Source organism: Bubalus bubalis, chromosome 14 (assembly GCF_019923935.1).
Source record: "Bubalus bubalis isolate 160015118507 breed Murrah chromosome 14, NDDB_SH_1, whole genome shotgun sequence".
In the NCBI taxonomy this organism is placed as follows: domain Eukaryota; kingdom Metazoa; phylum Chordata; class Mammalia; order Artiodactyla; family Bovidae; genus Bubalus; species Bubalus bubalis.
The window spans coordinates 11074001-11099615 of NC_059170.1; the positions used below are offsets into that span (position 1 = coordinate 11074001).

Here is a 25615-nt window from a genome sequence, read left to right on the forward strand (position 1 = left end):
GGTGTTCTCAGGTTCTTAGGGGTGCTGAGGAGTCACTGGTCTGGTTACTCAGCTGTGATCTCCAACAACTGCCACACTGGTATGATCATGAGCAAGTCATTTACATTTTTTATTTCAATTTTCCCAGCTGTAAAATTAGAATGATTAGACCTGTATCTCTTAGGATATTTTTTTTCTGTCTGTAAGTAACAGGAAGCTCTAGCTTCCAAATGACCTAAAACTAACATTTCCCAATAGAAATATAATGTGGGCTCCAAATGTAATTTAAAATTTTCTAGTAGCCACATTTTAAAATGTGAAATCAATTTTAATCACATATTTTTAAAAAATTGGTGGAAAATTGCTTTACAATGTCACATCTTCTGTTTAACTTGTTATCCCAAAAAGTATCATTTCTACATGTAATCAATATATAGTTATTAGTGAGATATTTTACATTTTTTTCTGTACTAAATATTTTCAATCCAGTGCTCAATAACCACATGCAGCTAGTAGCTACCATTATTGGGCAGCACAGATCTTTTTTAATAAGAATATTTCTAATTGCACATAACAACATTCCAGAGGTAGGGAAGTCTCAGGATCAGTTAATTTGAAGGTACAACAGCACCAGCAAGAACCCAGACTCCTGCTATCTTTTTGCTCTGCCAGAGTGTGGGTTTTGCTCTCAGCTAGTTACCCTCATGGTCCCAATATGGCTGCCACTGCTCCAGGAGTCATGTCCACATTCAACAACATCCAGCAGAAAAAGAGGGTGTGTTTCTCCACATGTATCTCTTTATAAGAGCTATGAAACCTCTCTTGTCTCCCTTGCCCCACCCCACTAGCCAACTTATCCTCAAGTCTCAAGGTCAGATTTCATCACACGCTCACGTCTAATCCAATCACTGGCAAGCTGGATAGACTTTAATGCTTGACTTAGAGCAATCAGAATTTGCCCCTGGATTGAGAATCTTTCTCAGAGTCACATGGGAGGAGTACTGGACACTTGGGTAAAAATTGAGGCTCTGTCAAGCAAAGTGGACAATTGCTGTTGCGTCAGCAATTGTAATGTCATTTCCCAAAGTGGGTTCCATGGAACACGAATCCTGATAGATATTCTTCAGGATGGCCTTCTGAATAAATAGCAATACCACTTGGAGACTCATGGTCCCCAGGAGCACTTAAAGTGTAAATCAGGATTTACCCCCGAATTGAGAATCTTTCTCAGAGTCACATGGGAGGAATAGTGAAGAATTAAGAAAAATTCTTGAAGAATAATTCTTCTGGGGACTTCCCTGGTGGTCCAGTTGCTAAGACTCTGCGTTCCCAATGCAGGGGGCCCAGTTTGATCCCTGGTCAGGGCACTAGATCCCACATGTCCCAATTAAGACCCAGAGACCCAAGCACTGCCATATATATATATATATATATATATATATATATATATATATATATAAAATGTATTTTATAATATATATAAAATAGTTTATATAAAATATATAAAATAATATATAAAATAATTCTTCTGGCATAGTCTCACAGTCAGAAAAACTCATTTCATTTAACCTCCTCAAATTGTCTTGACTTCAGAATTTTTTTTCATGATAAACTATTAACACCAGTTTTGAGAAACACATTTTTTGAGAGCCTGCCTTAATAGATCATTAGGTTGTATAGTTGGGAGAATCTTCTAGGCTATATATCTCTAGTTTGGCCTCTTGTGGTCTGAACAGAATGACCTGCACCTACCACATTGGGAAAATTCCAACGGACCAGGTAGAAGACAGAGTCCCCAGTGACTCAGGTCAGAAGCATCCTTTACGTGAGAAAGAAAAACAAAAGTGCAGTGTTGCCCTAAATAAACTCATCCAAACCTTGGATTCACACCCTATGGGAAAGTCACACATCAGGGTACTGGCATACACAGGCTTTTATTCTCCTTGTCTTAGTTTCAATTACCCATCTGCTATCTTCTTTCCTGAGATGGACCCATCTCTTGGTCACAGCAGATGTATTCACACTGATGTTTAAAATCGAAGTAGAAGCCCTCTAATCTGATGCCATTGATGCCAAATGCAACTTGGTTAACTGAATGTTAGTGAGAGCAGAGAAAGATTTTTAAATGATTTATAAACCTTAAGTGGAGAAGGCAATGGCACCCCACTCCAGTACTCTTGCCTGTAAAATCCCATGGACGGAGGAGCCTGGTAGGCTGCAGTCCATGGGGTTGCTAAGAGTCGGATACGACTGAGCGACTTCACTTTCACTTTTCACTTGCATACATTGGAGAAGGAAATGGCAACCCACTCCAGTGTTCTTGCCTGGAGAATCCCAGGGACGGGGGAGCCTGGTGGGCTGTCGTCTATGGGGTCGCACAGAGTCGGACACGACTGAAGCGACTTAGCAGCATAAACCTTAAGATATTCATTTTTTATTTATTTTCTCACTGCACTGTGTGGCCATCGGATTTTAGTTCTCCGACCAGGGATCGAACCCATATACCCTACATTGGAAGCTCAAAGTCTTAACAATTGCACTGCCAGGGGAAGTCTCTTGTGATATTTAATTTATATCACATTTAGTTATGTGCTGTGTCGATTCTGTGACCCCATGGACTGTGATCCCTCTCCAGGGGATCTTGACAACCCAGGGATCCAACCCAGGTCTCCCGCATTGCAGGCAGATTCTTCACCATCTGAGCCACGAGGGAAGCCCGAGAATCCTGGAATAGGTAGCCTATTCCTTCTGCAGGGATCTTCCTGACCCAGGACTTGAACCAGGGTCTCCTGCACTGTAGGCAGATTCTGCACCAGCTGAGCTACCGGGGTGCCCTGTCACGTTATGTACAACGTGTAGATATTCAGTGGAGTTTCTCATTGTCTGCCTTCCGTTCCTGTAATGTATCATTTACAATTTCCGGTTTCTGTCGGTTTCTTTAAAATGGAGCAAGAAATTAAATTTAATTTATAAATTAAAAATTTATATATTTTTTCCCAGTATTTTATAGTTAGCCCATTCATGGCAAGTTTGAGAGCGATTTTTAAGGAACGCTCTCCTTTATGAACATCCAAAAACATTCATCTTGTTTTTGGAGAAGTTAGACTCTCTCTCTGTACACTCATAGTACACTGGTTTAGAGAACAAATGTTAACAAGTAACAATATTTCAATAATGAGTCCGGGGCTTCCCTTTTGGTGGTTAAGAAGCTACTTTGCAATGCAGGGGATGTGGTTTCGATCCCTGCACTGGGAAGATTCCACATGCCTTGGGGCAGCTAAGCCCGGGGACTGCAACTACTGAAGCCTGCACACCCAGAGCCTGTGTTCCGCAATAAAAGAAGCCACCTCAGTGAGAAGCCCATCCTCTACAGCTAAAGAGTAGCCCTTGCTCACCACAGCTAGAGAAAGCCTGTACACAACAACAAAGACCCAGCGTAGCCAAAGATAATTAAAGCAAACAAATAAATAATGTGTACAATAGAAGTGAATAGATTTAGAAACAGTTAAATAGACAGACAACTCCACATGTGGGAACAGGGGCATGGATCTGCTAGAGCACAGGCTGCCAAATGGGTGCATCAAGGTGCTAAGGGCCTCAGTTAGCAGGCTTTACAACAGAGGGACAGAGCATGCTGGCTGATTGGAGGTCAGTGGAGAATGTTGACAGAATGCATATTACAATCATCTGATATGCTTTCTAGTATCCAGGTCAATTAAGCCATAAACTCTGGCCCCGGTGGGGTGGGGGGTGGATCTTATATTACAGATGTCGTTTCCAGAAATTCCTCCATTCTGTGTGTAGGGGGCCAAGTCTCACTGATGAACAGATCCCCCAAATGTTCTTCCTCCCAAGGACAGAAGCTCTGAGGCCTCCCTGATTCAGGAGTGTCCCCAAACCAGCAAAAACTGGGTATCCCAGCCCGCTTTCTTACAAGCACGCAGACCTAGGGAGAAAACCAGAGCTGGTCTCATTCTCTCCCTCTAAGTTCTCTCTGCCCTTCCTGGCTCCTCTTCATCTTCCCAGTTAATCCTTTCTGGGCCAGCTTTTCTGAGCAAAGACTTTGACCTGCCAAAAAGCTAGCCTTTATTGAGCACTTGCTGTGTGCTAGCTGCCTCACATAGAGTTCACTTAATCTTTGGTCAACCAACCCTCCCCATTCCACTGCCAACCAAGAACTGGATGGTCATCTCTCTGGATCACACTGCTGGGGCAGCCTAACATTTATTCCTGTGCTGCTGCTGCTGCTGCTAAGTCGCTTCAGTCGTGCGACTCTGTGCGACCCCATAGATGGCAGCCCACCAGGCTCCCCCGTCCCTGGGATTCTCCAGGCAAGAACACTGGAGTGGGTTGCCATTTCCTTCTCCAATGCATAAAAGTGAAAAGTGAAAGTGAAGTCGCTCAGTCGTGTTTGACTCTTAGCGACCCCATGAACTGTAGCCCACCAGGCTCCTCCGTCCATGGGATTTTCCAGGCAAGAGTACTGGAGTGGGGTGCCATTAAATCCAATCTATCACTGGCAGTAGACTCCAAGCCCCTTGAGGGCAGGGACCACATCTACTTATTTGCACTGCATCCCCAGCACCTAGGCCAGTTCGTTGCCAACACTTGATTCAAAGGAATGAGTGAAAAGCCACAGGGAGGAGGTGTCATGACCTCCGTGTTATAGTTATAGACATAACTGAGACTTAACTGGCTTCAATAACTTATGCATGTTTTAGAACTACCCAGTGTCAAGAGTTATGATTAAAACTCAGGTTATTCTTTTCACTATAATTTTATGTATTTATTTAGTTTTGGCTGGGCTGGGTCTTCGTTGCTGTGCAGGCTTTTCTCTAGTTTTAGAGAGTAGGGGCTACTCTCTAGCTGCAGTTCTCAGGCTTCTCGTTGCAGTGGCTTCTCTTGTTGCGGAGCACGGGCTCTGGGTCACGTGGGCTTCAGTAGTTGTGGTGAGCAGGCTCTAGAGCACAGGCTCAATAGTTGTGGCACATGGGCTTAGTTGCCCCATGGCCTGTGGGCTCTTCCTTGATCAGGGATCGAACCCGTGTCTCCTGCACTGGTAGGCAGAGTCTTTCCCAACCCTGGTTATTCTATACTAAGCCTGAACAAGAATTGCAAGGAAAAGGCACTATTTCGGTTTTATTAAACTGAGGAGTCTGGTCTGTATATTAGGATGGCATTTACTGTGGTTACAGCCTTCATCAGTTTTTTACAAATATCCCAGTAACTCCCAGAGTTAGTCGTGACTATTCTCGGCAGCCACTGCCGGTCCCAACTGAGCACTTACTATGCGCTGAGTTGTGAGGGAAAAGACAAGATACAGTTCCTGACCGTGAAAGAACAGTAAGGTTCATTCAGGAGATGCTCCCAGGTTCCCCAGGTGTTCACTCAGGGCTTCCTTTTGCCTGGGTATTGTGTAGATGCTGCTGCTGCTGCTAAGTCGCTTCAGTCGTGTCTGACTCTGTGTGACCCCATAGACGGCAGCCCACCAGGCTCCCCCATCCCTGGGATTCTCCAGGCAAGAACACTGGAGTGGGTTGCCATTTCCTTCTCCAATGCATGAAAGTGAAAAGTGAAAGTAAAGTCGCTCAGTCATGTCCAACTCTTAGCAACCCCATGGACTGCAGCCTACCAGGCTCCTCCGTCCATGGGATTTTCCAGGCAAGAGTACTGGAGTGGGGTGCCATTGCCTTCTCCAGGGTAGATGCTGAGATCATGGCAAATAAGCTAGATAGGATCCCATCTTTCTTGGAAGCCACAGTCTGGTAGGAAAGGCTTAAGGTGAATAAATGATCATAAACATTGTTGGCTGTGACTGCAGACAATGCCCAGAAGGACTGACATCACATGGCAGCATCTGGTGGGGGGTGGGGGAGGGCTCAAGAAATCATCCTAGGTGAAGTCAAATTTAAGCTGAAGCTTGAAATGCCACTAGAAGTTGACTAGGGGAGGAAAGAGGAGACGAGCACACCAAGAAAAAGAGGGGAGGCATGTGCCAAGGCCCTGAGGTAGGAAGGCAAGTATTCCTGGAGAGCCATTCAGGATGAATCCGGAGAGGTGGGCAGGGGCAGCCCACATCAGGCCTTGCAGGCTGCTGAGAATCTTGATCCTTACCCTGCAGGCAAGCCCTGTAATGTCTACAAGTTCAAGTGAGGGGCCATCCCAAAGGGTATGAGGAAGCACTTCCTTACACAGAGGGCCCTTCTCAGCCAGATGGCTATGGGTGGGTTCCCCTCTCCCTCTTTGGATGCATTCTTCCTGTCCCCAAAGAGAACTGTCCTGTCTTAGAGAGAGTCAGGCAGGGAATGACCCCAGCACTTGGCTCTTCCCCTTCCCAGGGCCCAGTCACTCCCAACCTCCCCTGGGTGTCTGCGCTTCTTGTCACTTGCTTGTAAGTTTCCTAATATAGCCTGGCCGTTTCCTCCCCAACTGGAGGCCAAGAGACACTCTCCTGTTGCAATCTCAGTTTTTCTTAGGCTTAAAAGGGCCACGTCAGCCCATCTCATGCCAAATTTAAGCTAAAGGTAGATTGGTTGATTTGATTTCACAAGCTATTCAATCCAGATATTAGCTTTTTTCTTTCCTCCGGTTTACTATCTTCTCTGTCCTGTTCTTGTCTCATTGTCTGTCCACAATGTCCTGTCTCTTGTCCACTTCTCTGTCTCATTTTTTTTCTTTTTTCTTCTGAGACTTTTGGAAGGAGCACAGTCAGATATGGATGTGAGTTGTGACACTCTGCATTTATTAACTGTGTCATGTTGGGTGAGTCTTATAGGAGCCATTAAACATCTCTCTGGTCATTTTTGCAGATCCATTTTCAGCTGGCTAGAGCAGAAAGAAGAGAAAATAGTTATAAAATGCATGCTATTCACTCACTCATTCCTTCAACAAATATCTATTGAATATTGTTATTCAACAATATTTATTGAATAATGTTATTATTTTAGGTACTAAGGATACAACAGTGAACAAAAAAGAATGGAAATCCTGCATTTATGGAACTTACATTCATTCTACCAGGGAGATGTGCCATGTATGTGTGTGCTCAGTCATGTCCAACTCTCTGCAACCCCATGTAGCCTGCCAGACTCCTGTCCATGGGATTTTTCAGGCAAGAATACTGGAGTGGGTTGCCATTTCCTTCTCCAGGGAATATTCCCGACTCAGGAATCAAACTCGCATCTCCTGTGTCAGTAGGTGGATCTTTACCACTGAGCCACCAAGGAAACCCAGGGAAGATAGTCAAAAAACAAAAGAAAAAGCAAAATATATGTAATATTAGATATGTTGTGAAGGAACAAAAAGCAAAGAAGGAAGGGGAAAGAAATTTGGGTGGGTGTTAGCATTTTACTTATTTTTACAAACATTTATTTAGTTAGTTAGTTGCATTGGGTCTTGATTGCAGCACATGGATCTTTGTTGCATCACGCAGGATCTTTTGTTTTGGCACAGGGACTCTCTAGTTGTGGCAGGCTTTGTTGCTCTGTGGCATGTGGGATTTTAGTTCCCCGACCAGGACTCGAACCTGTGTCCCCTGCATTGCAAGGTGGATTGTTAACCACTGGATCACCAGAGAAGTCCCAGGCAGATTGTAATTTTAAATAGGGTGGTCAGGTAAGCCTCAGTGAGCAAAGACTTCAAGGACATTGGGAGGGAAAAGAGTTCCAAGCAGAGGGAACAGCCAGTGCAAAGGTCTGAATGGGAGCATGCCTGTTGGGTTGACCTTAGGGGTCCCTTAGCAGCCATCCTGGGTATTTGTTGGGAAGCCATTTGGTTGTTTGGTTAACCGGGGCTGCATATCAGCTTGTGTTTAAAACAAAGGCTCTGAATTGCCCCCTCACTTCAGCTAACATGATGTGTTAGGCACTGTTCTGTATACGACAGGCACAAAGATGGAGGCAGAGAAATGGCTTTCAGGGATGCTGCTGCGGGGAGGAAGATCAAGAAGGCAGAACAGGTCTTGGGGAGCTGGGAGGGGAGGTGACGAGTTGGAGATGCTGTGTCACATCTGGGGGCACCTGCCTTAAGGGTGGAGCTGCAGAGGGGAAGAGGTTGGGGATATAGTCAGGATAACCAGCAGGAGATAGGTGGCAGTTACAAAAGCACCAGATGATGCAATCCCCCAGGGAGGACAGGGGAGGAGGGAAGGTCTTGGATGAAGCCCCAGGAAGCACAGCCTGTTAGGATGGGGGTGGAATTCACATGAAGCTATTTTGTAGCTTTGTATCAGCTTGTTCATGCAGCTAGGTGACCACACACACTAGCACAACTTTGCAGAATCACAAAATCACACACATCTTTTCCTTCATACTTCATCAGCAATATCAACTCATTTAAACCTTCAACAACCCTATGAGGTAAGAGGCAACTGTTAATCTGTTCTAATGGATGAGACAGCTGAGACACAGAGAGGTTAAGTCACTTGCCCAAGGTTACACAGCTAGCAAGGGCCAAGGCAGGATTCAGACCCAGCAGTCTGGCTCCGGAGTCTGTGCTTCTAACCACTGCTCTCTTCTGCCCCTCTATGCACGTCACAGTCACATGCACAGATTCTAGTTCCCAGGAGCTCACGTGTTCACACTCATGGACACGCAAGGCCTTCTTGCTAATAGCTCCTTGTACACGCCACTATCCTGCATACATGTAGTGTCACATGGTCTCAGTTTCATTAATGCGCCCAACCTCACATCAGCATCGGGTGTCTCAATCTCAGATTACGTTGCACTTCAGCACTCAGATGGCCTTGCGTACTCAGACCTCATGTATACCCGTAATGTCACCTCCGCTAGGCACTCACGCCATGTGTACACACGGCATCAGACACACATGAGCCTATACAGTCAAAAGACACTGATATTCATGCCCCCAACCGTCTTCTCTACACATGGCCTTGCACAAGTACACACTTGTCCATGCCCTCCAACATTCATACCACCATGAAAACACCGCCTTAGCCATTCATGACCTTGGACCTTCACTTCACCTTGAACACCAGGATAACCATGCACAAACATTTAACCTCACATACAGAGCCCTGCCTGCTCACAAGTTTGCACTTTTTGATCCTCTAACAGTCTTGCACCTTCACTCAACTTTACCTGTCCTTGCACACTGAAGACCGCAAATGTTCTCATAACCTTACATACATCTCATGATGACCTGTTGGTGTGATCTCGGTCACCCTCTGTGCACACACTGCCTTGCACACTCATGCTTCCACATGCTCCCCTACCTTGCACACTCACACAAATGCAATTTTCACACTACCTCACAAACTCACTGTCTTACCCACTCTTGCTCTGGCACTTTTCATTTCTCTTGAGTGATTCCATTTCTATGCACGCTCAGTTAACTTCACACTCACAGAGCCTCACCTGCTCACTCTTCACTTAAAAAGGCTCTCTCAACCTCACTCTGTTTGGCACACTAAAGACCCTAGTGTGTTCCCACCAGCAGAAATATACACACTGTCTGCTCATGTCCTGGCATACTCATGTAACTCCATGCACTCGAGGGACCTCACCTGCTGGCACAGCTTCACACACTGATGCCCTGCGCCATTCCACCTCACTCCATCTGGCATGCTCGTGACCTTGACACGTTCCCACCAATGGGACTACTCACACCACTGCATCAACGCCTGGCTTTCAGGCATGTGTTCTCATACACTTAGGCAATCTCAACCCTCGGAGGCCCGCTGGCTCCGGTCACTCCACATCCCCTGCCCCTCGACGGCCTGGCCGTTGCACGGCCGGGCTCCCTGGCAGCCCTGGGGGCCCCACTGACAGTCCTCTCCTCGCCCGCAGGGACGTACCAAGGCCAGTTCACCAACGGCATGCGCCACGGCTACGGCGTGCGCCAGAGCGTGCCCTACGGGATGGCCGTGGTGGTGCGCTCGCCGCTGCGCACGTCGCTCTCGTCCCTGCGCAGCGAGCACAGCAACGGCACGCTGGCCCCGGACTCGCCCGCCTCGCCGGCCGCCGACGGCCCCGCGCTGCCCGGGCCGGCCATCCCGCGCGGCGGCTTCGCGCTCAGCCTCCTGGCCAACGCCGAGGCAGTGGCGCGGGCGGCCAAGGGCGGCGGCCTGTTCCAGCGGGGCGCGCTGCTGGGGAAGCTGCGCCGCGCCGAGTCGCGCACGTCCCTGGGCAGCCAGCGCAGCCGCGTCAGCTTCCTCAAGAGCGACCTGAGCTCGGGCGCCAGCGACGCCGCGTCCACCGGCAGCCTGGGCGAGGGCGCCGACGAGGCCGCGCCCTTCGAGGCCGACATCGACGCCACCACCACCGAGACCTACATGGGCGAGTGGAAGAACGACAAGCGCTCGGGCTTCGGCGTGAGCGAGCGCTCCAGCGGCCTCCGCTACGAGGGCGAGTGGCTGGACAACCTGCGCCACGGCTACGGCTGCACCACGCTGCCCGACGGCCGCCGCGAGGAGGGCAAGTACCGCCACAACGTGCTGGTCAAGGGCACCAAGCGCCGCGTGCTGCCGCTCAAGAGCAGCAAGGTCCGCCAGAAGGTGGACCACAGCGTGGAGGGCGCCCAGCGCGCCGCCGCCATCGCGCGGCAGAAGGCCGAGATCGCCGCCTCCAGGTAGGACCCTCGGGCGGGGCGCGGATGGGCAGCGTCCCACTCCGGGAAGTGTCCCGGGCCAGCGCAACCTCAGAGGCCCTGTTCCTGCTTCTTTCACCATCAGTGGTTTCCCCCCAAGACTTTATATAGCGGGTTTATTGGCGGTGCTTCGGGATCTCATGTCACCTGTTCACCCATCCATTCATTGTCCATCCATCATCCATCCATTTATACACTTGATTCTTCCCACCCACAGCTTCACACACTTCACCAATCCCTCCCTTCACTTAAACCTTACGTTCACCCAACTTTTATAATATTGACCTAAACAACCATCTCTCTACCCAACTGTCCTTCCCACCCAGCCAGCCACTTAATTTTCTGTTTGCTCGTTCTACCACCCAGTTACCCATCCAACCACCCAACAACCTATTCAACCACCTAGTCGCCCATCCAACCACCCTGTCATTCATCCATTCGTCCACCCACTTCGCTCACCTAACTTCTCTACTACTCATCCTAGCAATCCCTCCATTCACCCAACTCCTCTATCCATCCATCCACTCAGCCCCTGTATAACATCCACCTTATCCACCCAACCATTTCTTCATCTATCCATTCAGCTTTCCACCTTTACACCCACTCAACCAAGCACTCACCCCCCTCATCCATCCACAACCATTCTTCCAAACACCCAGACACCCGTTCAACCACCCATCCATCCGTTCATCCCCAGCACCCACATTCACTCAACTTCTCCCGTCTGCTGAACCACCAGCCATCCTAACATCCAACCATGCATCCATTTACCCCACCACCTTCATTCATCTCATTTCCTCCATTTATTCAGTCACCCCTTTACCCAATCATGCTTCTGTCTACTGAAACAACATCCACTTCTACCACCTGCCCAGTCATCCAGCCATCCACTCATTATCCATCCATCCAACCACCTTCATCACCCAAACAGACCCAGCAACCCATCCGCCCGTCCATTCTCTCAGCCACCTCCACTGACCCATCCCCCAGCCCTTCGTCCATCCACTCTCCATCCATTTAGTACCTACGCTTTCATCCATATTCAAGCCCCTCTATGTCTTCTCACTGTACTTCAGAAAAAGTTCCAATATTACCTTCAAATGTTTATAATACCTGCTGTGTGCATGGCATTATTTTAAGTGGTTTACAAATATCTACTCATTCAGTCTCCTTAATGACTTTGTACTATTTTTATCCCCATTTTACAGATGATATAAATGAGGCTCTGAAAGATAAAGTTGCAAATCACCCAGGTAGTGAGTGGCCAGGTAGTAAGTGGTTCCTACCCTCCTATCCAGCCTCATTTTCTACCATCGTGTCCTAGGATGTGGATTTTTGGCTCTGTACTAGTCATACTGGCCTTTCATCATCCTTCTCTAGTTCTTCCTATCTGAAGGCTTTTGTTCCTGCTGATTCCTCTGCCTGGACTATTCTTCCTTCCTCTTGCTGCCCCTTAATTTCTATTCCTCCTTCAGAGATTGGGTCAAGTCTGACCCCCCATATAGAGCTGATGAAGCCTTACCCCCTGTCACAGCTTGACTCTCACTCAGCTGAATAGATGTCTTCTTACAACATTCACAGTTGCAACTTTATGCTGCTTATATGATTTGTTTATATTCTAACTCTTATAATGGGCTTCCTGTGAGCCAGTCACCATTCTGATGTCTTCACGTATGTGTGGTAGTTGCTGAGTCGTGTCTGACTCTTTGTGACCCAATGGACTGTAGCTCTCCAGGCTCCTCTGTCCATGGGATTCTCCAGGCAAGAATACTGGAGTGGGTTGCCAGTCCCTTCTCCAAGAGATCTTCCCGACCCAGGGATCAGACCCAGGTCTCCTGCTGCAGGCAGATTGTTTACCATCTGAGCCACCAGGGAAGCCATCAGGGATGGATCAGATCAGATCAGATCAGATCAGTCGCTCAGTCATGTCCGACTCTTTGCGACCCCATGAATTGCAGCACGCCAGGCCTCCCTGTCCATCACCAACTCCTGGAGTTCACTCAGACTCACGTCCATCGAGTCAGTGATGCCATCCAGCCATCTCATCATCTGTCGTCCCCTTCTCCTCCTGCCCCCAATCCCTCCCAGCATCAGAGTCTTTTCCAATGAGTCAACTCTTCACATGAGGTGGCCAAAGTACTGGAGTTTCAGCTTTAGCATCATTCCTTCCAAAGAAATCCCAGGGCTGATCTCCTTCAGAATGGACTGGTTGGATCTCCTTGCAAGCCAAGGGACTCTCATGAGTCTTCTCCAACACCACAGTTCAAAAGCATCAATTCTTCGGCACTCAGCCTTCTTCACAGTCCAACTCTCACATCCATACATGACCACAAGAAAAACCATAGCCTTGACTAGACGAACCTTTGTTGGCGAAGTAGTGTCTCTTCTTTTGAATATGCTATCTAGGTTGGTCATAACTTTCCTTCCAGGGATGTATAGTAACTCATTTAATTTTTACAAGGTCATGAGGAGGTAGGCACTGCTGTTAATCCCGTTTTGCAGGTGTTGACGAACTGCAGGGGCAACAGAGGGTGTGGCAAGACAGGGGTGAGAGGTACCAGCCTGTCCTCGTGCCGAGAACCCTCCTGCTGGTGGCTGGACATGGCCTGGGATGGAGGCTTTCACACTGTAGCCTTCAGTGTTAAGCAGGCAAAGGGCCAAATCTTAGCTCTTTCATCTTTCAGCTCAGACCTGGGCAACTCAGTTTGCCCATCTGAACTTCTGTTCCCGGTCTGCGATGCCACTGTTTCTTAGTTGTATGTTCTTGGCTAAATCAACCTCAGTTGTCTCATCTATAAAAATGGGGTGGGTCTGAGGGTTAAGAAACATAGTCCACGTCCAGTGGTTCACAGTTCTGTCATGGGACGAGTTCTCTCAGAAGCCAACTTTGAGATGGAGATGAATATGCAGGAGTTTACAGGCACATTCTGAGGACCAATATCTGGGGAAGGGAAGGAGGCAGGATTGGGCAGAGGGTCATGCTGGGCTGCAATGCAGTCTCCATGATGCCTTGGCAGACCCCAAGGGGCGCCCTGCAGTGGAGAGGACCTTCAAAGTTCTCCCAAGTTGAAGTGAGGGAGCTGGATCTTTGGAGCCTCTGCATTGAATCCAAGCTGACCTCCAGAAGGCACATGACCTGGGGCTGGTCAGCTCTCTCTAGCTAGTGGCCATCCCTGGACAGGACTGACAGTAGGCTGCACTCTGAGCAGCTTGAGGGCAGGAGGTTCTGAAGGGGAAACTGGGTGCCACATCAGAGTACCCACCGCTGTGCTGGACACCTAGCCAAGGGCTCCACAGATGCATCGTGTCCTTCTGTGAATCTGTTTTACAGATGTGGAAGCTGAGACCCAGAGAAGGAAGACAGTGCGCTTCAGGCCACCCGGCAAGCAAATGAGAGAACCAGGGCTTCAGCTCCTGGATTTCTGGTTCCAAAGCTTTAACCAGCACATTTGCCCACTCTAAACATTGTAAACTTTCAGTTGCTAGGAATGTGTGAATAGTTACTGTCATTAAGGCAGAAAGAAGGTATGGGTGATTTTCTTAAGATTTCTTGGTCAGGGGCAGAGCCAGATAGTCATATGATTTATTGGATGCTTTTAGGAGCACTTTATAATATTTATTTGGCTGCACAGAGTCTTAGTTTGCAGCACACGGGATCTTCAATCTTTACAGCATGTGGGATGTAGTTCCCTCACTGGGAATTGAACCCAGGCCCCTTGCCTTGGGAGCTCTGAGTCTTACCCAGTGGATCACCAGTGATGTCCCAAGGGGTCACTTTTTAAAAATAGTACTTTGATGTTGGAATCATTGTAGGATTACTGAAGAGCTGCAAAGGTAGTACAGAGAGTTCCCATATACTCTTAACCCAGATTCCTCTAATGTCAACTTCTTTCGTTACAGCGACACATTCATCAAAGCCAACATTCATACCTTACTGTTAACTGAACTTCAGACTTTCAGGTGGTGTCTGCTGGGTTTCTCTGCTGTCAAATTACCATTTTATCCTTCCCCTAATTTAATCTTTGGATCCCAGACACTCAGTTCAGCCCACACTCAGAAGGGTCTGGAATTAAACCTCTGCCTTTTGGAGGGGAAAGTATCCATATACGTAACTAGAAATTCTTCTGTATGGAAGATTTGTCTCTTCTTTCCAAAGGAACATTTAAAGTTATTATGCCAAGTGTATATAGTTACGACAGGCATAAGCCAAGGCTGTCCTGTGCCAGCCTGGGGCTCCAAAGAGCTTAAATGAGGTAAGAGCTTAAACTCTTGATTTGGAAGTCCATGAGTTGGAATTCTGGCTCTTGTATTGAATTGCTGTGTGACCTTGCCCAAGTCGCCTCACCACTCTGAACCCTGGCTCTTCTTTCTTTCCTGGGTTTGTTTGGGGGAGTAGATGAGATAATGCCTGAAAAATGCCTGGCACAGAGCAGCCAACAGCAAAGCAGTCTTTACCCTCATTTAACATGTTCAGTTTTAAAGGTGATGAAATGGGAGCTTGCAGAGAAGGAGGGATTTCCCCAAGGTCTTCCCCTGCTGGGGACAAAAGCTTGCCCCTCTCCGCCCCCTTGCTTTCCCTACCCTCCCTGTCCTTTCTGCCAAGGCTGTGCCCTTGAACATGAAGACACTGAGCTCCCTCCAAGAAGGCTGCCAGACCCACGGCTGGGCACTGAGTCTCAGGAGTGAGAAGGTGGTGCCAGCTTCCTCCATGTGGTGCCACCGGGACGGGAGGTTAGGATTCCTTATCCTGGATGCCCACAGAGCTGGTGGCACTGGGGTGGGGGTGGGGAGCGTGGGGAGCTGCTTGACTCGGTTTTAAGCTCAGATTGAATTTCCAATTAAGGGAATCTTTGGGTTAGGAGGAGCCTCGCTCCCGGGGGCTTTGTTGAGTAATCAGGCTGCAGAGAACAGAGAGCCTTCCTCCCAACCTCCTTGGCCCAGGCAGCCTGGGGTTTTTTCTCCATTGTGGCCTCAGATTGTCTGCTCTGGGCTTGAAAGGAACTTCTCAGCTCAAAGTCTAGGACCAGGACCGCTTTCCCAGGGGGAAGGGAGAGAGCTGAGATGTCTCATTCCCTAAAATGTGCTCTAGATTGAAGGCGACTCTAGCTCTGTGCTGTCCAATATGGTAGCCCCTGGCCTTGTGCGTCTGTCGAGGTCTTAAAGTGTGGCTGATACAAATTGAGATGCACTATAAGTGTGAAGCAGACCCTGGCTTTCAAAGACTTCATAAGAAAAATATGTAAAGGAACCTAGTAATAAATTTTTATATTGATTACAGGTTGAAATGTTTATATTTTTTGCGGCGGGGGGGGCGTGCGATGTGGACCATTTTTAAAGGCTTTGTTGAATCCACTACAGTATTGCTTCTGTTGTTTATGTTCTGGGTTTTTTTTCGCTATGAGGCATGTGGGATCTTAACTCCCCAACCAGGGGTTGAACCTGCAATCACCTGTGTTAGAAGGCGATGTCTTAACCTCTGGACTGCCGAAGTCCTGAAATGATTATATGTTAGATATAATGCGTTAGAGAAAACATATTATTGTAATAAATTTCACTTGTTTCTTTTAACATTTTTGAATGTGGCAACTAGAAAAGTAAAAAAAAAAAAAAAATTGCACGTGTGTCTCATGTTATACTTTTCTTGGGCAGTGTTGCTCCTAGACCCATTCAGGGCCCTAAGGAGATGGTCCAGCTCCTTCACTGACCAGATAAGGAAACTGAGGTACAGAAAGGGACAAAGAAAGGCTCATAGCCACTAGGTGATCAAGGGGGAATTAGCTTCAGGGTTTCTGATTTTGTGGCTACTCTCGCTTTTTGTAATGCCTTTTAAGGTCATGGATGCTGGGCCATGGAGGGAAGCTGGGATGTTTGAGGAGGCATCTAAACCCTTCTGGTTGTCATGCCGACACCCTGATAAATGGCTCCCTTCTGGAAGGAGCACAGGGAGAGGTTCTGAGTGGAGCTTGCCCTCTGCTGCTGCTGGCCATATCTTGTCTTCTCTCCAGATTGCAATTCTCTTATGTCTAAAAGGAAATGAATGTTTACCTGGAAACGTTTTCACAAAAGTTAAACCAGATACTATATACGCAGCATTCAGGACAAGGGCCAGAAGTGGGAAGCACTCAATAAATATTAGCTGCTGTTGTCGTTGTGCAGGATTCTTGTTGTTATTGTTGTCATTGTGCCACGGCAGCAGAGGCAGCGGCTGGCCTGCGGGAGTTCTCAGCCTCCCCGGGGTGTAACGTTCGCAACATCTCAGGTTCTGGACCATGGTGGCATCGGTGTGACCCTGAAGATAGGGTCCCCTGAACACATGTGTTCTCTGCTCCTCCACGTCCCCACCCCGATTCTCACCCACTCCCTGACTGACCCTGGAAGTTCCCAGGTTGAATGCAGGGTTAGAGTTGGCGTTGTGAGTTGCTGAGAGGTGAATTTCTCAGATGAGCAGAAGCTAAGAGCTTGGCAAGCTTAGAGCCAAGAGCTTGGCTATGACATTGGACAGATCCAGGTTTGAATCTGCGTTCAGCTTCTTACAAACCGTGCGACCTTAAGCAAGTTACCTCACTTCTCTATGCCTCACTTTCCATTTCAGTCAACTGGGAATCACATTAATTCTCTTTCAAAGTATTGTTGCAGAGGATAAAAGAGATAGCCCATGTAAAGGGCCTTTGCTTTGAAGGCGTGCAAGGAGGTGGACACTGTTAACAATGAATTGTCTTATAATGAGTCATTCTGTACTGATCTGAGTCTCCCTTGAGAATGATATTAATATCAGATGGAGGGACGCCTGTCATCTCTCACAGTCCCAAAAACAATTTCCCAGGCTTGTATCTTCTGCAGGCCACAGTCCCAATTTTTAATATATCCACATATCACCTCTGTTTTCCAATCTCAGTCATTTCAGTCACTCAGTCGTGTCTGACTCTTTGCGACCCCATGAACCGCAGCATGCCAGGCCTCCCTGTCCATCACCAACTCCTGGAGTCCACTCAAACCCATGTCCATCGAGTCGGTGATGCCATCCAACCCATCTCACCCTCTGTCGTCCCCTTCTCCTCCCGTCTTTAATCTTTCCCAGCATCAGGGTCTTTTCTAATGAGTCAGTTCTTCGTATCAGGTGGTCAAGGTATTGAGCTTCTGCGTCAGCGTCAGTCCTTCCAATGAATATTCAGAATTGATTTCCTTTAGGATTGACTGGTTTGATCTCCTTACAGCCCGAGGGACTCTCAAGAGTTTCCTCCAACACCACAGTTCAAAAGCATCAATTCTTCGACTCTCAGCTTTCTTTATGGTCCAACTCTCATATCCATACATGACTATTGGAAAAACCATGCTTTGACTGTATGGACCTTTCCAATTTAATCTCTATCTTTAAATCAACTTACTTTAAAATATGTAGAGGCTTCCCTGGTGGCTCAGAGGGTAAAGCGTCTGCCTGCAACGTGGGAGACCTGGGTTCGATCCCTGGGTTGGGAAGATCCCCTGGAGAAGGAAATGGCAACCCACTCCAGTACTCTTGCCTGGAAAATCCCATGGACAGAGAAGCCTGGTAGGCTACACTCCATGGGTTCGCAAAGGGTCGGACACGACTGAGCAACTTCACAACTTCACTTAAAATATGTACATTTACTGAAAAGGAAGACTTTGGAACACTGTTAAAAATGAGAGACCCATATCACGGGAGGTTCTGAAAACAGAATGCTATTCAAGTCTGAGGTCAACCTGAGGTCAACCTTAAGGCTGAAGTCTGGTCCCTTTTTGCTGATAAGAGACATTGGCTAGAGATTGACAGATGTGAGAGACCTGTAGGCACCTGACCAGGGTTGGTCCTTGACTAACAAAAAGAATGGGTCTGGTGCTATTTCTTCCCTTTTTTTTTTATGAAGAGTTTTTATTTATTGATTTAGTTTTGGCTGCACTGGGTCATCGTTGCTGCTCACAGGCTTTCTCTAGTTGCAGTGAGTGGGCTTGATGTGGTGGTTTCTCTTGTTGCAGGGTGTGGGCTTGGTAGTTGTAGCTAACGGGCCTACTTGTTTGGTGGCATGTAGGGTCTTCACAGACCAGGGATCAAATCCATGTTCCCTGCTTTGGCCGGTGGGTTCCTAACCACTGGACCCCCAGGGAAGTCCTGGTGCTGTTTCAGGCTGTGATTTCACATCTGCCAGCACCCATTTCCAGCACCTCCCAGTTTTGCAGACCACCGTGGGAAGAGGGGCTGGCCTTGGACTAGGGCAAGTTTTCCCATGTTTGTGCCTGATTATTTAATTTTTATTTAACAAGGATCTATGTAGTTCTTATTTTTAGGAGCCACAAGGATTCTAAGTATCTTAGTTATATTAACTCAATCCTCAGAACAACCCTATGAAGAAGGTACTATTATCCCCATTTTATGGATGAGGAAACTGAGGCACAGACAGATTGAGTATCTCAAACAAGGTCATTCCTCTGAGTAATGGCAGAGCTGGGAGTTGAGACCCCAGAGCCAAGAGATCTGGTTCTAGAATGCCCTTAACCATGACCTAACCTTTAGCTGGTTTTCTTTCAGAACTGTTGATTAGCACTTACTCTGGGCCAAGCTTGTACTGGGACACTGGGCACCCAAAGGATCAGCATGGCTAGCATCCTCTGGGGACTCACAGCCTAGTGGACAAGACAGGCTGGAATCTGACATGATCAGTGGTGTGTTAGAGGAACAAAGAGTAACTACTTGCCCCAGAGGTGGTCTGGGAGATTCCCTGCAGGTTGTGGTTAAGTCTGCTTAGGAGTTTGCCAGGTGGAGAAGTGGGGGAGAAAGGTTATTCCAGGTAAAGCTACGGAGGTAGGAATGTGTGTGGTTTATTTTGGGAGCCATGAGTCATTGGCAGGGGTGCCTTGGGTGGGGAAAGCGATTAGAAATGAGGCTGGGAAGGCAGCTGAGGGCCAGGTGAGGATGGCTTTGAATGCCGGGTTAAGGAGTTTGGAACTTACTATGCAGCAGGCACTGTTCTAAATGCTTAGCTAAATCCACTCATCTAATTCTAACTGTGGTACGTAGAGACTGTTAGAACATACTCCTGGTCACATAGGTAGACTAAGTGATAGATCTATAATTCTGGCCCCAGAGTCTGTGATCTTACCTGGGACAGTTTCTGCCACTTCAGATAGGTAATTTCTTTCTTTGTTCTTTTTCTTTTCTTTTTCTTTTTTTACATTGTTCAGAAAAGCATACTTGCTGAAATGTAAGGAAATTCAGAATGATAGAAGATAAAAACTAATAAAACATCTTTTCTACTTCCATTTTGATCGTACCTTTAAAGTAGCTACTGTTAACACTTCACTCATAGCATCATTCCGTTTACCTATTCTGGTTTGTGATTTTTTGTTTTTATTTTCCACAACTGGACTATCTACATAATGTTCTTCATTTTGCTTTTAAACTTAATATGTTTTGAGATCTCTTCATCTTAGTACATACTGCCTTTGTCTTTTTAACAATTGCATAATATTCCACAGTTTGGATGCAGCATGGTTTATTTAACCAGATCTCTCTTGATGGAGATTGAAAGCATTTCATGTTGTCACAGTTACAAACAAGGCTGCACTGAACATCCCTGGACCCATGTTCTTGCTCATGGATCTGGTTAAAGGGATGGCTCAGCCAGGTACCCTATCCTCTGAGGGCTACTCAGGCATCATTTGAATGCATTGGAAATATAAGGCCATTAGCCCAGGTCTTTGCAAGAGATTGACTCTTGACATTCATGGTAAAAATGTAAGTTCAGTGGTCTCTCCCCTAAAAAGATTTATGGTACCCTTGAGTGGATTAACACAAACAAACACCCCTATCTAAGGTCCCACTGCTCCCTCCCCATATATGTTCAATAGATATTTAAGAGTAATCATTGCAAGGCATGCCAAGTTGTTAGCCTGCTGGGATGCTCCCATGTCTCTGTCTGCCTGTCATCCTTGCTTGCACAGATGTACTTTTATGGGTTAAATTCCTAGAAGTGGAATTGCTGAGTCAAAAAGAATGTGTGTTTTAATTATCATCAGAATCCCAGTTCATCTCCAAAAATGGTTGCACCAAATTTATAACCCACCCCAACAATGTATAAGAGGGTATTTTCCTCACACCATCATCAACACCATGATTATCAGTCTTTTGCATCTTTGCCAAATTGTTTGAGGACAGTCGGGTGTTCCATGAACCCAGTGGTCCCTGTTAACTTGCCCAGGCCCACAGAAGCAGAAATTCTCCCTTGTTCTATTTCCAGCTGACCTCCAGAGATTCCTGGATATGGGGTTCCATCAGGGAGGATTAAACGCCCAGGGGGTGGCCTCAACATGTTGGAAGGGCCCCAAACCCCGGATTCCTGCCCCCCCATCCTATCCCTCTTCTGAGAAGTGCCAGATGGACAAAATCCCCTTGCTCCCAGAGACCGAAGCCCAGGATGAATGGAATTTCCTGAGTTGTCAGAGCTGGCTTCTCATGATATACACGAGGCAGCTGTGACTCTAAGGCCTCTGAGCCCAGTGGTCTAGGGAGAGAGAAGAGATTGCCTGGGTCCCTGGCAGCATGGCGATGTTCAGACTGTAGGGCAGAGTGTTTGGGGGAGCCAGGTCTTCGGAGCTCTGAGAGTGGAGGTGCAGAGAAAACACTCAGCATCACTCCTATCAGTCCTCAGACAAAGCTAGTCAGAGGATGCCACCCAACGTGTTCATTTAGCAGATGGAGAAACTGAGGCCTCAAAAGGGGCAGTGACCCAGAGAGAGGAGCATGGCCAGAGGACAGAGTTGGGGGGGGGCTCTTGCAAAACCTCACTTGGTTTCTGGGAGGTGGAAAAGAGCATTTTATCTCCCCCCAGCCTGGCCCTATAAACTGTGGTTCAGTCTGGCTCTGGAACCTTTCCAGCTTGATATTTCAGCCTAAATAGCAGTCAGAGAACAGACAGGCCAACAGCCTGCACTTTGGGGAGAAAGATCACCTTTTTGTTCCAATGCCAGGGTTTCCCCATGTCCCAGTAGAAGGTCCAACCCTGCGAAGCCAGTGCTTGGCCCTGACCGTGGCACCTGAGCTGGGCCTCAGTGCAGCAGCTCCAGGGACTCGGGGGCATCACTGGAAGGGCCTGGACACAGGGTGTTGGGATAACAGTAACGGTGAGAATAATAGTGGTGGCCATATGACCAAGTGCTTGAGGGCTCAGCCTCAGGGCCAGGCTGCCTGGGTTCTAGTCCTGGACACTAGATGGCCTTACGGGCAAGTAACGTCCCTCTAAAGTTTGTCTCTCCATTTCTGTTTTTTTTTTTTTTTTTTTAATTTTTACCATTATAGTTTATTTTATTCATTTGGCCACAGCAGATCTTAGTTGCAGCACGTGGGATCTAGTTCCCTGACCAAGGATTGAGCCCAGGCCCCCTGCATTGGGAGTGTGGAGTTTTAGCCACTGGACCACCAGGGAAGTCCCTCTGTCCCTGCATTTCCTCATCTCTAAGATGGGGCTCATGAGAGGACCAGCCTTGGGCACATGAGAGGATCGAGCCCTTAGGATGGGGCCAGGCACAGGTCAGGGCCACGTTCTGACCACTGGGTACCAGACTCTGTGCTAATTCCCTTTTATACGCATCATTTCATTTAATCCTCATGAAAGTGTTAGTCGCTCAGTTGTGTCTGACTCTTTGTGGCCCCATGGACTGTAGCCCCCCCAGGCTCCTCTGCCCATGGAATTCTCTAGGCAAGAATAACTGAAGTAGGTTGCCATTTCCTTCCTCCGGAGATCTTCCCGACCCAGGGATCGAACCTGGGTCTCCTGCATTGCAGGCAGATTCTTTACTGTCTGAGCCACCGGGATGGAGCCACATCCTCATGAGGGAAGTGCTATTTATTATAGTAACCCATTTCACAGGTGAGGAAACTAGCCCAAAGTCCCCAGGTAACTGATATAACAAGGCTTAGATTTTCTGATCCAGACTCTACCCTCCTAAGCACTGTTGGAAGAAAAAGTCTTTGAGTGCTAACATTTCAGGTTACTATCCTGCCAGTCTGATATTCCGTGCCTTGACCTTGGTGCCTGGCCAGCCATCCTTTTGTATGGCAGAGCAGCTGAAAGCCTGGGGAGGTGAAGAAATTGAGGTTCAAATCCCGCTCTGTTTCTTTCTCTCTCTCTCTCTTTTTTTTGGCTGTGCTGGGTCTTCACTGTGGCACAAGGGTTTAGTTGCCCCCCAGCATGTGGGTTCTTAATTCCCCGATGTGGGATCTTAGTTCCCCCACCAAGGATCGAACCAGCGTCCCCTGCATTGCGAGGCAGATTCTTAACCACTGGACCACCAGGGAGGTCCCCCACTCTGTTTCTTGCAGACATTATGTCCTTTGTCCTTCCTGAGCCTAACTTTCCTCATCTGCAGAATGCGAACAGTTAACAGCCTGGCCTCCCACGTTGTGATGAGGACTAAATGAGATGATGTGTGTAGAGGATTTTATGCAGTCTCCGTGTTCGGTAAGGAGAGGCCCTGGCCAGCTTTATCATCATTCTTCTTAACCAGAGAGTCAGGCATGTGGAACTCAGAGAGGCAGGCTGGCATTTCCTCCAAGCTTCATCCTTCCCCAAGCGCAGGCTGTTTCACTCCCCTGGGTTTCCAAAGCCCAGTCCAACTTCCACTTGACTTCCTAAGTCCACACCAGTGGGTCCCTGCCATTGGGAGAGCAGTTAAAAATAAAGCCCAGTCTTCAAATCCGTCAAGTAAACACCCAGCTTTCTAAAAATAGCATCTTTTTGCCACAGGTCTCCAGAGCCAGGGCGGGCTTGCAGGATGGAAATTGGCGAGCCTGGTTCTCACAGACAGGCAGGCTGGGGCCAAGTGTCCATCACCCTGCCTTGCTGCTGAGCTTCTCGGCCTGAGGGGCAGCCAAGGGCCCCTTGGATTCTACAGCCTCAAACTGGCCACCAGCGCCTCTCACTGCGCCACTGTAAGGGCCCCTCATCAGCTCTTCAGTTTTCTTCCTGCCCTAGACTCTGCTCAGTAGCTGGAGTGATATTTTAAAATGTAGACCTGGGGACTTCCCTGGTGGTCCAGTGGTTAAAAACTCCAGGCTGCTACTGCAAGGGATACAGGTTCGATCCCTGTTTGGGGAACTAAGATCTGGTATGCACTGTGGTGCAGCCAAAAATTAAAAAAATAAATAAAATGTAAGCCTGACCATAAGTATCACTCTCATGAGCAAAACTTTCGTGGAGTCTTCAGTTTGGTTTCCCCTGAAAGCAGAGCCTGAAACGAGGATCTGGGTGCAGGAAGTGGATTTGGGAAGTGATGCTAGGAAGGAGGAGGTGAGAGGAAGTGGGTGTGGGTAGAGAGAGACAGAGAGGAAGGAAAAGCAAATATAAATGTGTGCCATGGAGGCATGGTGGCAGCCATAGGAACTGGGTTGGATGGGGACTTCAGTACAGAACACTCCTGAGACTGTGCCCCTGGAGAATGGCGGGGAGGGTAAGTGGGCAAAGCCGTATCCTCTGGCTCCAGTCTCCACTCGCGGCAGATTTCTCTGGGGGCATAAATCCCCTGTCCTTTCGGGTACGCTTGCATTTGGGGTGGGTTGAATGGGCCTCCCTCCTGCAGCATCAAAAGCAGGCTCTGGGCAGAAAGCCTGGATGGGACCCTGGCCATGCCGGAGGCATCTTCCTGTGCATGGAGCTGTCCCGAAAAGCTATGGATGAAACTGGGAGTTAGACTTGGGGGGTGTGATGTGGGCATCATGGGTGTCTGCCCTTTGGAGAAATTTCAGACTCCTTGCTTTGGCCCCCAAGACCCTTCCTGTCTGGCTCAAGCTCACCCCCACCAGCCCCATCTCACACCACTTTCCCCATTACTCACCTCCAGCCTCAGTTCCTCCAAAGGGCCATGCTCTTTCCTGCCCTTGGTCCTTTGTACATTCTGTTCCATGTACCTAAAATGCTTTTCCCTTACTCTTGGTCTTGCTAACACCTTCTCATGTATCAGACCTCACCCAGCTCAATTGTTTCTTCCTCAGGGGATCCCTGAGCTCTTTCCTAGTCTGGGTTCCCTGTTACATGTTTCCTGTGTGCCCCGGCCTCAGCTGCCACCCCCACCATTGTCCTGACTCATTCTGTCTTCCCTGCTGCTTTGTCCATTTCCAGAGCACGGGGACCCTCATTGGCTGTGTTCACTGCCAGGTCCCAGCAAACGGCACAACACCCAGCACTTAGTGAGGCTCAGGAAGCCTTTTTGACTGACTGATAGGTAGGTCTCCAACAGCTCGTAAGGGAAGGCACCCTCCATTTGACTCAGTTAAGCTTTCAATCAAATTGAATATGTATTGAAAAGCAGAGACATCATTTTGCGGACAAAGGTCTGTATAGTCAAAGCTATATATGGTTTTTCAAGTAGTCATGTACAGATGTGAGAGTAGGACCTTAAAAAAGACTGAGCACTGAAGAATGGATGCTTTTGAACTGTGGTGCTGGGGAAGACTCTTGAGAGTCCCTTGGACTTCAAGGAGATCAAGCCAGTCCATCCTAAAGGAAATCAGTTCTGAATATTCATTGGAAGGACTGAGGCTGAAGCTGAAGCTCCAGTACTTTGGCCACCTGATGTAAAGATCTGACTCATTGGAAGAGACCGTGATGCTAGGAAAGACTGAGGGGCGACAGAGGATGAGATGGTTGGATGGCATCACTGACTCAATGGATATGAGTTTGAGCAAACTCAGGGAGTTGGTGAAGGACAGGGAAGCCTGGAGTGCTGCAGTTCATGGGGTCTCAAAGAGTCGGATATGACTTAATGACTGAACAACAACAACCTACTGTGTGCTAGGGAGTGATGTAGATACTTAGGGAGGAAAACCTCAAGATCCTGGCCTGCATGGAGTTGCATTCTAGCTGGGGAGACAGAACAGCAGACAATAAATAAATTTTAGAGCGTGTGGGAGGGGGCAAGTTGCCTTTCTAAATATGTGACGTGAAGGAGTTGAACCAATTAGCCAATGGAGTACCTGTGGGGAGAGCATCCCAGCAGAGGACAGAGCTAGGACGTGCCTGGA

At 48.0% G+C, this 25615-nt stretch overlaps 1 protein-coding gene across 2 annotated transcripts in view; it reads left to right on the top strand.

The window, feature by feature from the left end:
- Positions 1–25615, top strand: part of JPH2 (junctophilin 2) — a 75335-nt gene that overhangs the window by 16206 nt on the left and 33514 nt on the right. Inside the window, exons 2-3 of one of the 2 annotated variants that reach the window (XM_044927610.2) lie at positions 9786–10566; positions 13916–18084. In XM_044927610.2, the coding sequence (XP_044783545.1) occupies positions 9786–10566; positions 13916–13928 (794 nt within the window). In that variant the 3' untranslated portion in view covers positions 13929–18084. Of the gene's footprint in view, positions 1–9785; positions 10567–13915; positions 18085–25615 lie in introns of those variants that run through there. The other variant, XM_025263433.3, reaches the window with a different exon arrangement.